The sequence below is a fragment of the Dreissena polymorpha genome, chromosome 4 (assembly GCF_020536995.1).
Source record: "Dreissena polymorpha isolate Duluth1 chromosome 4, UMN_Dpol_1.0, whole genome shotgun sequence".
NCBI lineage: Eukaryota > Metazoa > Mollusca > Bivalvia > Myida > Dreissenidae > Dreissena > Dreissena polymorpha.
Window position 1 is genome coordinate 133,485,240 of NC_068358.1, and position 14,694 is coordinate 133,499,933.

Genomic DNA, 14,694 nt, shown 5'->3' on the forward strand with positions numbered 1-14,694 from the left:
CATAATCACAATATATAAATACATAATTTGAATATATACAGATAAAGCATTAATATATAAAAATATAATAATCTTCCATTATATAAAGGCATTCCTTCTTTATATGAAGGCAAAAGATCTTTATATGAATGCCTGTAACCTTTATATATATGCATAATCACAATATATAAATACATAATTTGAATATACACAGATAATGCATTAATATATAAAGATATAATAAACTTCCATAATATAAAGGCATTACTTCTTTATATAAAGGCAAAAGACCTTTATATAAACATAAATCGTAATTATATAAACACATATCGTCTTTTTATGCAGATAAAATTTGAAAAATACGTTAAAAATCATTAACGATAACATTTTATATACGAAGCTTTTATTACACACGGAAGACAATTTGTTCTGCATCATTTTACAACAATGGATATGGATTTGATACTTGAGCGACTTGGAGTGGAAGAAGGAGTGATACGGCGCTTCAGACAGGAGAAGATAACACCGGACATCATATCACTTATGTCACTGTACGACTTGGGTGTAAATGACAAAACAACTATCATGAAATTGCGTGTTGAATGTGTTTGTTACCGGAGTAATCCGTGGGCACATAATAATGATAGTACACGATGTCCGAATATACGTTTTGAAATTTCAAGTATCATGATTGAAACATTGTTCGAAGCCGGATATTCAGTGAAGGACACTAGTATTGCACTTGGGGTTTCTGAAAGTACCTTATTCCGGAAGATGGGTCAATTTGGCTTGTCAAAGCTCGCATTTACAGAAATTGATGAAGAAGAACTAAACATTGTTGTTGCCACGACCATCACTGAATTTCCTAGGTGTGGAGAAGAAATGCTGCGAAAAGTTTTACTTCAAAAAGGAATTAAGGTACCATGATTTTACTATGCATAACTAGATCTTTTTATAATTGAAGGCGTATACGGTACATTGTTGATTGATTTTAGTAGACAGTCTATAAATAAACAGATACATTTGTCCGTGCAGATTCCAATAAAGTATTGTCAAACAATTGAAAACTAACTAAATTGTTAAGACTAGTTTTAGAGTACAGTTTGATTTGTGCCAAACAATCATACCTGAAACGGCTATCGCTTTAATCTATTAAAAATAAGAATTTTGTTAGATTTTTTTCATAGAAAATTCTATTGTTTATAAGTCACTTGGCTAAATGTAGAAGTAAATTAAAGCATATTCATTTTTGCATAAAACCAACATAAAGTATTATTTCTTATACAGGTTCAACGTTTCAGGCTTCGTCAGTGTCTGAAACACCTAGACGAAGATGGAATTCGTGCACGAAAAAGAAGGCGATTACGACGTCGCATTTACAACGTTTCAGCTCCAAATTGTTTATGGCACATTGACAGCAACCATAAATTAATTCGATGGCATTTTGTTATAATAGGCGGCATTGATGGTTTCAGTCGTTTAGTTACATATCTTAGATGCACGGACAACAACAAAGCGGAGACGGTTTTGCATTGCTTCAGAGATGGTGTTTCGAAATTTGGAGTTCCTGACCGGGTCAGATCAGATCAAGGCCGTGAAAATATGAAGGTTGCCGACTTCATGATAAATGCTCGCGGGACAGGACGTGGAAGTATGCTCACTGGTAAAAGTACACACAATCAACGTATTGAACGATTGTGGAGGGACGTGTATGACGGAGTCTTGAGTTATTTTTATGACTTATTTTACTTTTTTATTAGAGGACAATGGCCGGCTTGACATTTTAAATGAAATAGACTTGTTTGCACTTCATTACGTATTTATTTCAAAGATAAATGAAAGGTTAAACACCTGGCAAGGTGCATGGAATCACCATCGAATACGAACAGTGAACTCAACACCAATGCGGCTTTACACGGCCGGTATGATGGACAACCCATCAGCACATGTTGATGATATTCTTCCAAACACTCGTACAGAATCTTCGTCTGATGAGGATATGGAGTCCCTGGACAACAGGCCAGTATTATCATCTCTTCAAATTAGTGTTGAAGAAAACCGGATGCGACGGCTCCACGAGCTATGTCCTCAAAACTGGAGGTCAAACAATCACGGCATAGACATCTTTTTGACAGCTAAACAGATAGTAAGTGAATGACAACACAATTGATTGCTCGATTTTTACAAGCTGCTTTATGATTTCCAAGCGAAGTTTAAGGGGCCTGTTCATAGACGTTTAACCTTTGCAGAAAGTGTTTTCGTGACATCTATACCAACATACGTTTCAATTATCAAAGCAATTTATTTAGTCCCCGATATGTAAATTGACTTAATTTAATCTACTAAAACGCAAGTATTCATTTTTATAATATTTTGTACTTAATTATGGTTATTATAGTGTATTAAAATCTATACTTCAAGATACAAATGCACTTCCTTCATTTGCGCTATCAACGTAACATTTTCATTTTCAATATTAATTGATAATGAGCAATTTTATAATGACGGAGGTGCAAATTCAGCATACTCCGCCTGCACATTATTTTTATCACATGCTATACCTTGCTTCCCCATATTATACAGCCATTACGAATAGTTTTATAATAAACATGTGTAATATACCTTTAAGCGTTTTTATTGGCTAGTTTTCATTAAACTGACCACGTGATAATACGGAATATTACGCTAGTCAATTGTTTCAATTGTTCCGCTCCAGAGACATGCCTGTTCGTCCGTCGGAACTGACATTTACCCAGCACACTTCAATGTATGTGACCTACTTTTCGCCACTAATGTATACCTCAAGGTTGCACCATTTGATGACTAACAAGCATAACAAAAATAATCATATTTATGGTTTGTTACATTCATTTCCTCGTTTATGAACTACTGTAGGTCAAGAGGGTTGATGTGAATGAGGAAATACGGTGTTATTTTTGTCAACACCATTTCAATCATATAACGGAGTTCAGCTGCTTCTTAGTGCAACAAGCAAATTCGTTGAATTGATATCCCCCGCCAAATAAGAGCTTCGCCACAGAAAAAAGCTTTTTTCAAGATACAAAGGGCCATAACTATGTTATTAACAGATGGTGTACAATGCCATTTGGCTTGCATCATCCTCTTATTTATATATATACTCATACAAAGTTTCAAAGAAATCCGTCAAAGCACTTCCAAGATATGGCTCTGAACACACAAGTGCCGGACGGACGGATGGATGGACGGACAACGCCAAAACAATATCCCTCCACCTTTGGCGGGGGATAACAACTATGGCAAGTTTCATGGCTCTGGCTCATGTGTTAATGGAGATAAAGCTCTAAGCTTATAGTAAAAAGCATTTTTTCAAGATACCAAGGGGCATAACTCCGTTATTAACAGATGGTGTACAATGCCACTTGGCGTGCATCATCCTCTTATCCATATATATACTCATACCAAGTTACAATGAAATCCACCAAAGCACTTCCAAGATATGGCTCCGGACACAAAAGTGCCTATAGTAAAAAGCATTTTTTCAAGATACAAAGGGCCATAACTCCGTTATTAACAGATGGTGTATAATGCCATTTGGCGTGCATCATCCTCTTATCCATATATATACTCATACCAAGTTTCAATGAAATCCAACAAAGCACTTCCAAGATATGGCTCTGGACACAAAAGTGCCGGACGGACAGCCGGAAGGAAGGATGGACGGACGACGCCAAAACAATATCCCTCCGCCTCTGGCGGGGGATAATAAGTTAATGTACTTATTACTTCTCAAAACAGTAAACATTACTAACATGTCGGTTGATAAAGTAACCATTCTGCTGTCATAAGTTAAATAGCTTATGATGGCAGGGATTTGAAATGAGCTTTGCTTGGAACAAGGTTGAGTACAAGAGTGTTAACAAGCCCGTCCACATAACCCAGTCAATTTGAGCTAATGACCTAGTTTATGACCCCCATGACCAAGTTTTACACTCAGCCGAGATATTGGGATATATGTTCCAGCAAAGTTCCATGGAGGCAAAAGTGTGTCATTGAGATCTAGAGTGGACAGAAGCTAATACGTTTACATACACGCTGGACATAATTAAGACAACAACACAAGCGTTTCATGAGCATACTTTGCTCAGGTTATTTTATTTACTTTCAATTACAAATAAAACAAATTTTCTTAAATAAAACAAAACATACATGGAAAACAACTAAAATATAGGAATCAAAACAGTAATAAAGCACTTTCATTTAAAAATCTTTGGCTCCATTGTTAACAAAGTTATCTCCTATCTCTATATTTATTTGAAAAAATAAAACTAAATATAAAATTACTAAGAAATAATCCCCAATGATATTTACTGGCTCAAGAAAAGTTGCTGTATATAAATAATTTAGCAACAAGAGTGCCAAACTGTCACAAGATACGCCCGTTCGAAGGTTTTGGACACCATGCTCAATGCTTGAAAGTGTCCTCAAGACCTAGTTATTGACCCGGCATGACCCATATTTGAACTTGACCTAGATATCACTTAGATGTAACATCTGACTAAATTTGGTGAAGATCAGATGAAAACTACTTCAATTAAAGAGCGGACAACATGCTTAATGCTTGAAATGCACTATGTGACCTCGTTTTTGACCCGGCATGACCCATGTTCGAACTTGACCTACATATCATCTAGACACAACTTCTGACCAAATTAGGTGAAGATCAGATGAAAACTACTTCAATTAGAGAGCGGACACCATGCTAAATGCTTGAAATGCACTAAGTAACCTCGTGACCTAGTTTTTGACACGGCATGACCCATATTTGAACTTGACCTACATATCATCTAGACACAACTTCTGACCAAATTTGGTGAAGATCGGATGAATACAATTTGAATTAGAGTCCGGACAAAGTGGCGCCGTTGAAAATGCACTAATTGACCCTATGACCTAGTTTTTGACCCGGCATGACCCATATTCGAACTTGGCCTATATATCAACTAGATGCAACTGCTGACCAAGTTTGGTGAAGATCGGATGAATACAATTTGAAATAGAGTCCGGACAAAGTGGCCCCTTTGAAAATGCACTTATTGACCCTATGACCTAGTTTTTGACCCGGCATGACCCATATTCGAACTTGGCCTAGATATCAACTAGATGCAACTGCTGACCAAGTTTGGTGAAGATCGGATGAATACAATTTGAAATAGAGTCCGGACAAAGTGGCCCCTTTGAAAATGCACTTATTGACCCTATGACCTAGTTTTTGACCCGGCATGACCCATATTCGAACTTGGCCTAGATATCAACTAGATGCAACTGCTGACCAAGTTTGGTGAAGATCGGATGAATACAATTTGAATTAGAGTCCGGACAAAGTGATGCCTTCCGCCCGCCCGCCGCCCGCCAAGGGGTTTCACATAATACGTCCCGTATTTTATACGGGCGTATAAAAAACCTACACTAATGCAATAAAAAATAAAGAAATATGATACATTATTTCAATCACTCTATTATGTATTTACAGTTGGTCAATTGAGATTATTTTGAATTTGTAAATAAAAGTTTCATGCAGCTTATCATTTTGTTTTCATATCTAGTTACAAGAACATAACAATAACACATAGAACTACTTACATAGCATGTACTGTGTTCACATACAAACACACAGTATGAACATGAAGAAAACAGCATAATCAAACATACCTGCACAAACTATTCCCACTGTACATACAGGAATCGAGCAAGATTCAAGAAGAACAAGCAAATTCGTAGAATTGATATCCCCCGCAACATATATTTTGTTCAAGGATGGGTGCAAATCGGACGGATGACGTACTACTATACAAAGGGCCATTACTCCATTATTAACAGATGTTGTACAATGCCATTTGGCGTGCATCATCGTCTTATCCATATATATACTCATACCAAGTTTCAATGAAATCCGCCAAAGCACTTCCAAGAGATGGCTCCGGACACAAAAGTGCCTATAGTAAAAAGCATTTTTTCAAGATACAAAGGGCTATAACTCCGTTATTAACAGATGTTGTGCAATGCCATTTGGCGTGCATCATCGTCTTATCCATATATATACTCATACCAAGTTTCAATGAAATCCGCCAAAGCACTTCCAAGATATGGCTCCGGACACAAAAGTGCCTATAGTAAAAAGCATTTTTTCAATATACAAAGGGCTATAACTCCGTTATTAACAGATGGTGTACAATGCCATTTGGCGTGCATCATCGTTTTATCCATATATATACTCATACCAAGTTTTAATGAAATCCGCCAAAGCACTTCCAAGATATTGCTCCGGACACAAGTGTTCCGGACGGACGGACAGACGCCAAAACAATATCCCTCCGCCTCTGGCGGGGGATAATTACATATCTCATGCTGGCTGTCTATAATTTCCTTGGGCATTTTCATTTTGCTTCTAAATGAAGTAACACAGACTAACCTCAAATAACTAAACATTTAATAAGATTCTCAATTACATGAACGCAGCTCGTGTGCATACTTTCACAAAGTTGTACAAAAGAAATATCACATGAAGTCATTCAAACGGACACGGGCAACATGTTATTGCTAGAACTATACCTTTAGCTCATTAATTACGTCTTTACCTGCACCGTATGGTCTTGTCTCAAAAGATTGCCATTCATGCTAAGCAATTACAAGTACAAGTCGCTGTCACAGACCACAAAGGTTATGCTCCCTGAATGTGCTTTGTCTCTAATTTTGGCAATACACCTACAACAGTGGCTGAAAAATGGAACATGTGTAAGGCTCAGAGAACTTGCGCTTAACAACATGTAATAACATAGGAATCTTTAAAGGACAATAACTCAGACAAGAAGAACTAACTAATTCCCCTACATGCCACATTGACACTGAATATTTAACCCGTTGTTTTCACAAAGTAAGAGAAACTAATTTTATTTTATTTTAAAGAATAATTTATTATCATGCAAGTGTGACCTTGACCTTGGAGATATCGGTGTTGGTCTTTCACCTGACATACTGTTCAATGATGGTGAACAAATGCACTGAGTCATTCACAAATCTCACAAGGAATGACATAGTTATGGCCCAGACAAGGTCAGTTTATGGCCATATATGACCTTTGAACTGAAAATGTGACCTTGACCTTGGTGATATGGACAGAATTTTTTCGCATCACACACCGTGTAATGATGGTGAACAAACCTGCCAGATGATTTAAAAATCTCACAACAAATGACATAGTTATGGCCCAGAAAAACTCGTCTATGGGCATATTGACCTTCCAACTCAAAGTGTGTCCGTGAACTTGGAGATATTGACATACTTCTTTTGCATGATGCACCGTCCCATAATGGTGCACAAATTAACCAAGTCATTTTAAAATATTACGATTAATGACAAAGTTATGGTCCGGACAAAGTTTTGGGACAGACAGACAAAGTGATTCCTATATAGCCCCCCCCCCACACCAATGGTAGTGGGGGTAAAACAGATGAGATTTTTTTTAAATTTTCCTTTCGCTTGCCATGGCAACAAGAGCCAGAGTTATTCATGGAATGCTTTTGTTTGAAAAACTTTAAAAGAGCTTCATGCAAGGAACATTCTTGCCAAGTTTAATTAATATTGGACCAGCTGGTAAGGAGGAGATGTCGTTTAAGTAAATAGGTTGACACAAGATACAGGACGACCAACAAAGACAGGTCACAATAGCTCATAAGTAACAATTTGTGAAAAAAAACTTTTAAACAATGAAAAAGATATCACAAAAATATGACAAGAACATGGGGTTACATACCATTAGGAACAAAACCAAATTACACGTCATTTTTATGATTTTGATTAGGGGAAATGGTCAAAATGTTAAATATGAGGAAAAGTTACCACTGAGGAGATAATATGGTTTTTAAAAGTAAATTTGAAGGTAAACAGCATAGTTTTTCTTGGGTAAAAGGGTCAATATACTTTGCTGCTGCAAAAGAAGGAAACAAGCCCAGACAACACTTAAATGAACATCACATTTACAATGTAAACAAGCAAAATGTATTGCATGTAAATAAGACATAATTAACAACATGCTAATAAGCAAATTCAAAGAATTGATATACTTTACACATTGTGTACACTACAATACAGTAAAATTTGTAAATGTTCATGGAAAAAAGGCTTATTTTCATGCTCAACCAACAATGAACCTATCATTAAAAAAAACATTATTACAAAATTACATGAAGATTAGGCATCAAATTTGACCTCTAGTGTTCACATGGTTTTTCTTTTTGACCTAGTGTTTGACATCTTAATGACCCAATTTCAAACCGAGTCCAGATATCATTGGGACTAATTATCTGACCAAGTTTCATTTAGATCGGACAAAAATGTAGACTCTAGCGTTCACATGGCATATATTGACGATGCACAAAAAAAAGGACTATATGCACAAAAAACAAAGGACTATCACATAAGCTCTACATAGGGGCTATAGTGCTCAGGAGAGGTAATAATGTTATGGGGACAAATGTGCTGACCAAGTTTCAAGATTGCAAAAAAAGGTTGGCCTCTTGAGGGTTCACAAAGTAAATGTTGATTACACCAATATAACTCACATACTACATTCAAAACATTTTTTACTACATACATATACACAACTAGAGCTTTGTCACAGACGTGACATATACCCCAAAATGCTGCAGTGACATTGAATATTTTGCACGCTGTCTTCACAAAACAAGAGAAGCTAATTTATGGCGATTTGGAAGAATGATTATGCCATTGTCTTTTATGGCCATTTTGACCTTTGAACTCTTGAATTCTTTTGCATGACATGCCGTCCAATGACTGTGAACAAAATTAATGTAGGGAGTCATTTTCAAATCTTACAATGAATGACATAGTTATGGCATTGACAAGCTCATTTATGGCCTTTTTTGAATTTTGAACTCCAAGAGTGACCTTGACATCGGAGATATCGACTTAATTCTTTTGCATGACACACTGTCCACTTATGGTGAACAAATGTACCAAGTCATTTTAAAATCTAATGATAAATGATATGGTTATGAACTTATGGTCCAGACAAACTTTCAGTTTAAAACGCAGTGACCTAGTTTTTGACCCGGCATGACCCATATTCAAACTTGACCTTGACAACATCTAGATACAACTTCTGACCAAGTTTGGTGAAGATCAGATGAAATTTTTGGGACAGACAGACCGACCGACTTGACCTTTGAATTCAAAGTGTAACCTTGACCTTGGAGACATCGACGTCCTTCTATTGCATGACACACCGTCCTATGATGGTGAACAAATGTACCAAGTGATTTTGAAATCTAATGATAAATGACATGGTTATGGTCCGGACAAACTTTCGGTTTAAAACGCAGTAAGTGACCCGTGACCTAGTTTTTGACCTGGCATGACCCATATTCAAACTTGACCTAGACATCATCTAGATACAACTTGTGACCAAGTTTGGTGAAGATTGGATGAAATTTTGTGACAGCCCGACTGACCGACAGAGTGACTCCTATATAGCCTCTATTACCAATGGTAATGGGGGTATAATTATATGTGAATGTCATTTTTTATTCTAAACCAAAGAATGTGTTACAAAATGCTAGATCAAACAAATTGAACAGTTCCTCTTGCAGTGGTAGTGGATTACTTTCATCTGGCAATGATAAATTCATTCTGTTTATGCAGGTATTTGCAGTGGGCAGGAAATTAGCACTTTCCATAAATTGAATGGAAGGCTGAAGAGCAAAGCCCAAGGCAGGTTCCTCCTCTGTACCAGTGGCAAACCTTAATATGCTCCCAAGATTTACAGCATCTCATCTTCCACCTGAAGATATACATAATACTAAAATAATTTGGTAAATGTTAAACTGTTTATACACACTTACCACTCTGCAAGTGGCAATATTAAGGATATATCAACTGTTACAATCATGTGTGTGGGGGGGGGATTTTGATGTGAAATAACTTTTTAGGAATGATTTAAGAAATTTTAAATTTTCATAATATTACTTACCTTGAAAATTTAATGGAATAAGCTAACTTACTTAAAACATCCAACATGCTTTAACAGTATTTGAATGCTTGCTTTACAGAAATTATTCTATAATGTTTTGGGCAAAATTTTCGTTTAAAAGGTATGACATATAATGCATAAATATACTGTTGCACCAACAGACAGGGCAAAAACAATATGTCCCCCAGTATAGACTGGGGGAGGTTCAAGGTTTGATGAATCCGGAAGTCAACCAGTGAATAGTTTACACAGAAAATAATATGGCTGCCAAATAACATCACACACCAGTTTAAAATGCAGTTTAAGTATTGCCAGCAAATAAACACACCTTGCTGAACAATTAACAGGAGGGTATATATGGAGGCTTATAGTGGTACACAACTGAGACTATAAATAAAATGCACAAACAAGAGTAAAATAACAAAATAATCGTTAGAAGATCTGTGTAATATATATTACAAAAGTAGTCATTTCGCTTGCAATTGGAGTGTTTAACTGCAATATAGCGATTGAAATACTAAGTACCAAATTATGCTCTCTGGTGATGACAATATCATTTAAGACAAGCATAGTTTGTACTAAAATATGCGTTGGACAAGACTACTTGGTTTCTAAAAGATGGACCTTTTTCAAATTAAACATAACCATTATGAACATTTGAACTCTTTAACTATGGTAATATACATGACCCTGCCTTTGTGAAGATGAACAAAATATCTTTTGACTGCTACTGTGCAATTGGGGGATAAATATAAACATTACCAAACACAGACAAGAGGATCAATTGACAATAGCCAGAGCTCCAGATAAGGATTTGTGAAATTAGTAACGGTACTGCCACTGACAGAAAGAAAAGGAGTAACGCTTAAAATCAATTAGTACCTGTACTACCATATCCAAAAATACAGGTAGTACTGTACTACCCGTGTTCTTGGATATTGAAGGGTGCATAACTGACTTTACAGAAACATTTGCAGCAATTATAATTAATATATGTAGTTCTTAAACAGTTACTGTATTAGGTTTTCCATTCTGAATTATGATGCAAACCCAACTTCACATTAAAACTCATGACTTATACTATTTCTTTTATTTTTCTTGACAAGAAAACACAAGCCAACTAGTAAGCTAAGTAAATGAACACTTATTTCACTGTCTCATCCGTTTCCCATCGTGTTTTCTAACGTTTTAAGCCATCGATGCAATCAAATCGTTTAATATCGGGGCGACAATGTCTTTTTCTGGGTTTACAGATTTAATGTCAGGATGGTTAGACGACACCGTATGTAGTCATTATTTGACAACAAAGTGTTGTTCTGAACCGCTTTCGGTTAAGCCGGCATTCCATTGCGCGCAGACATATTGTTTTTGACGGATTTACAAGTTACAGGAAATCACGCAACAGAATAGACAATAATATATGAACCCAGTCTACAACTTTTCGGTAATTTAAATTAACGAAAAAAGCCGTTAGGTTAGAGACCAACAAATCACGCCGCGCTGACGCAGACGAATCGGTACGGCCAGATTTTGTTCGTAAATGCGTAAATGGATATTAAAGTCGTAATTGTACGTCCAGTTTATAAAAATTAATGCGTAAATCTTCATGAAAAAAGGCGTTTTTACGGCTGTACGGCCCTTATCTGGAGCTCTGAAAAGCGTTTGACAATCTTTTCCTTTGAAAAGTGGAGCTATTTAGACACAATTTAAGACTTTAGTGTATACAAAAAGGATGCATACCACAATTGAATGTATAAACACTGAATGGAACTTACTTGCAGCTTCAAGCATGTATTTGATGAACAACGTGTATGTGGAATTCTCTCTCTGTCTTCTGTTTGACCCTTCAGCACTAAACTGTGGGTTCAATAGGTGTGTCAACATCTTCACCGCTAAAGGATTCGACTGTTGAGGTGTGAACAGGAGAATAACAGCTGGCAGTTCTTGAACAAGCTGAAAACGAAGGTTCAGCAAAATCTTGCTGTTCAAAAACTTAAACTCAAACTGCAATTTCTATTGCAACTATACAGGATTTTAATGGATATACACATTCCAAAAACAAGATAGCCATAATATCCCTTAATAACTCATGATAGAATGATTGTTTTAAAATATAAAATTAATGTGCTCATAAGACTGGATTTGACTTTGTTATATTAAGATACATGACATTAACTACATTCAATTTGTAGACCCAGAATCTGATAATGTCAAGAGTTATATATTCTGGTCATATTAGTCACATGGGTTCAAAACTTTGCCCTCTATTGTGTTAAAGATTTTGTAAAACAAGAAAGAAGGCAACTCAACTGATGGATTTGATTTGCAATATTTAAATGCTGGACATTGGCCAAATGCTTTTGTATGCTATTGGTAAAAAAAGTTATACTGGTACATCATGATAATAATGTACAACTAGAGCTTTGTCACAGACCAGACGAATACCCCCATATGCCACACTGACACAGAATATTCCGCATGTTGTCTTCACAAAAAAAGAAAAGCTTATCCTACCAAGTTTCATGTTAACAGGTCAAACCAAACTCAAGTTATTGAGCGGAAACCATGATACGGATCAACTCTCTTTACTTAAGTCACAGTGACCTTGACCCCAAAAGCAGTCTGAGGCAAGGTCTCGTCATTAGCATCCTTTAAATCATGTTTCATTACGGTATCTAATATGAAATAGAAATTTTTGATCGGAAACCATTTTTCTATTGTTAGCCACGGTGACCTTGACCTTAATCTGATGCAGGGCTTTTTTCCAGCTGATTTTATAGCCGTTATTTGGTCATATTTCCAATGGCAAAACATATCCCAAATCGAGTAAAAAAATCCCAATGGATAGCCTCAGTTTTAAAAATTCAAAAATAATGAAATTTTTCAGTGCAGAAAAGGACTGGTAGGTTGAAATCACCATTTTAGTGATTGGTTTCAGCTCATGTCGTTCTATTTTATGATAAGTTACCAACATTTTCATAATTTTTTAATACTACTAATATTTTCCCAATTTGTGGTCAAAAGATGCTTAAATTACTAATTTCAAGGGTATAAGTCATGTTCCCAAAGTGGTGAAAAAAAGCCCTGTGATGGACCCCAAAATCAATCCCGAGCAAAGTCTTGATACAAGGCACTATCCTAGTTTCATCAACAGGTCAAACCAAACTCAAGTTATTGAGTGGAAACCATGAAACGGCCCAACTGACAGACAAGTGCACTCCTTTATACCCCCCTAAACTTTGTTTATGGGGATATAATAATTGAATGGTAACTTAATTGTTTTACATGTTTTGTAATAATACATATATCATCCTTCTTCGCTGGTCAAATGCACAATTCCATTATGTTGAAGCACTCGTTTTGTTCATAACAAAGTCATGAATGAAGATATATTATTTCGGTTATAAAATAAATGGTATTGTCATGTATATGGGTTTGGTTAAGACATTTAAGTGGTAGTCTGCAAAACCACACATTGGGCTTATAAAAATGGAGAAAAAAACAACAACCCACCTATACTTATTTTAAGGGCCATACAATTAACTTTAAACAAGCTTACAGTTAGTATTGCACGCAATACATGTCCCCTACCATCACCTACCTGCATTACTTGAAGGTTAGCTGTGTTTATACGGCAGCATCTGCTAGATTTACAATGTTATTTGTGCATTTACAGTTACAGCATGCACGATAGTTGAAGAATGTGAATTTAATGTATGTTAATTGAAACCAAATTTCTATTTTTAGTAACAGTGACCTAGATATTTGACCCTTTGACCCCATATGCAATCCCACACCAGATCTTCCCCTAAGCTACCTACAGACCAACTTTCAAACAAATCCATCAGCCCTAAGTGAAGTTATCATCCGGAAACCACCTCGGATAGACACACGGACAGACAGACTGACATCGACAGACACTATAGTCCCCTCTGGAAACAGGCAGGGGACTAATAAGCATGTTTTGTATACCGTAATAACTGTTGGTTCATCCACTGTACATTGGTTTAACTGCTCTAATCAGAACTTCTATTTGCAACATTCAATATTATTTACCTGAACAAGACCAAGACTGTCAAGACCTTTTCTTAGGTCCTGGATGTACTTGTCTACAGGCAGCACTTGATTGAATACTTTCTCCACTAGCTCTGCTGACATAATTCTAGGTAATCTTCCGTTTTGAATAGTGCTCAGAGCTGGAATGTTAAATGTACCTCAAAATATTTATATATTTTTGTACATGTCTCATTGGGAAATCAACTCCTCACCCAAGAAAAGTTTTTCACATTAGACTATGTAAATGACCAACTGAAAGCAAAATAGTTGATTTCCCCTCTAAACGGGAATCCTCACTTAACCTGAATTTCCTCTTGGTCCCAGGGCAATTTCATGGCAAGGGCATAAAAATGCAATAAAATATTATTAAAGTTAAAAGTTAGAAGGTTTTATGATATCTAAAAATAACAAGCTGTAAACACCTTAAAGGGACCATCAACTACGAATGATGAAAAAAGAAAAGTTCTAAAATAGAGTTCTAAGTTCTATGTTATATACCAGTCCTGGTATTTTAATCAAAATAAACTAATATAAATTGTACAAAAATACGTTATTTTAGAACTTTTCTTTTTTCGTCATTCGTGGTTGACGGTCCCTCTAAAACTGAGAATAAATTACCTTGCTGAATTTGA

At 36.0% G+C, this 14,694-nt stretch overlaps 1 protein-coding gene and 1 long non-coding RNA gene across 2 annotated transcripts; one reads left to right on the forward strand and one right to left on the reverse strand.

The window, feature by feature from the left end:
• The first annotated feature begins 621 nt into the window (after positions 1-621).
• LOC127878877 (uncharacterized) lies at positions 622-2,303 on the forward strand. The gene is made up of 2 exons (XM_052425403.1): positions 622-897; positions 1,267-2,303. The coding sequence occupies exons 1-2, from the start codon at positions 667-669 to the stop codon at positions 1,756-1,758; spliced, it is 723 nt and encodes a 240-aa protein (XP_052281363.1). The 5' UTR covers positions 622-666; the 3' UTR covers positions 1,759-2,303.
• A 1,776-nt stretch (positions 2,304-4,079) lies between these two features.
• Positions 4,080-14,491, reverse strand: LOC127877932 (uncharacterized). The gene is made up of 3 exons (XR_008048670.1): positions 14,063-14,491; positions 11,782-11,959; positions 4,080-9,817 (listed from the first exon to the last, which is right to left on the reverse strand). It is a non-coding gene; the product is annotated as an uncharacterized LOC127877932 (long non-coding RNA).
• Positions 14,492-14,694: the final 203 nt, after the last annotated feature.

What these genes read in the sequence shown, in the direction of transcription:
- LOC127878877 (XM_052425403.1), top strand. Translation starts at nt 667, where the DNA reads ATGATTGAAACATTGTTCGAAGCCGGATATTCAGTGAAGGACACTAGT. An exon ending in TACTTCAAAAAGGAATTAAG is followed by an intron (nt 898 to 1,266) that starts GTACCATGATTT and finishes TTTCTTATACAG; the next exon opens with GTTCAACGTTTCAGGCTTCG.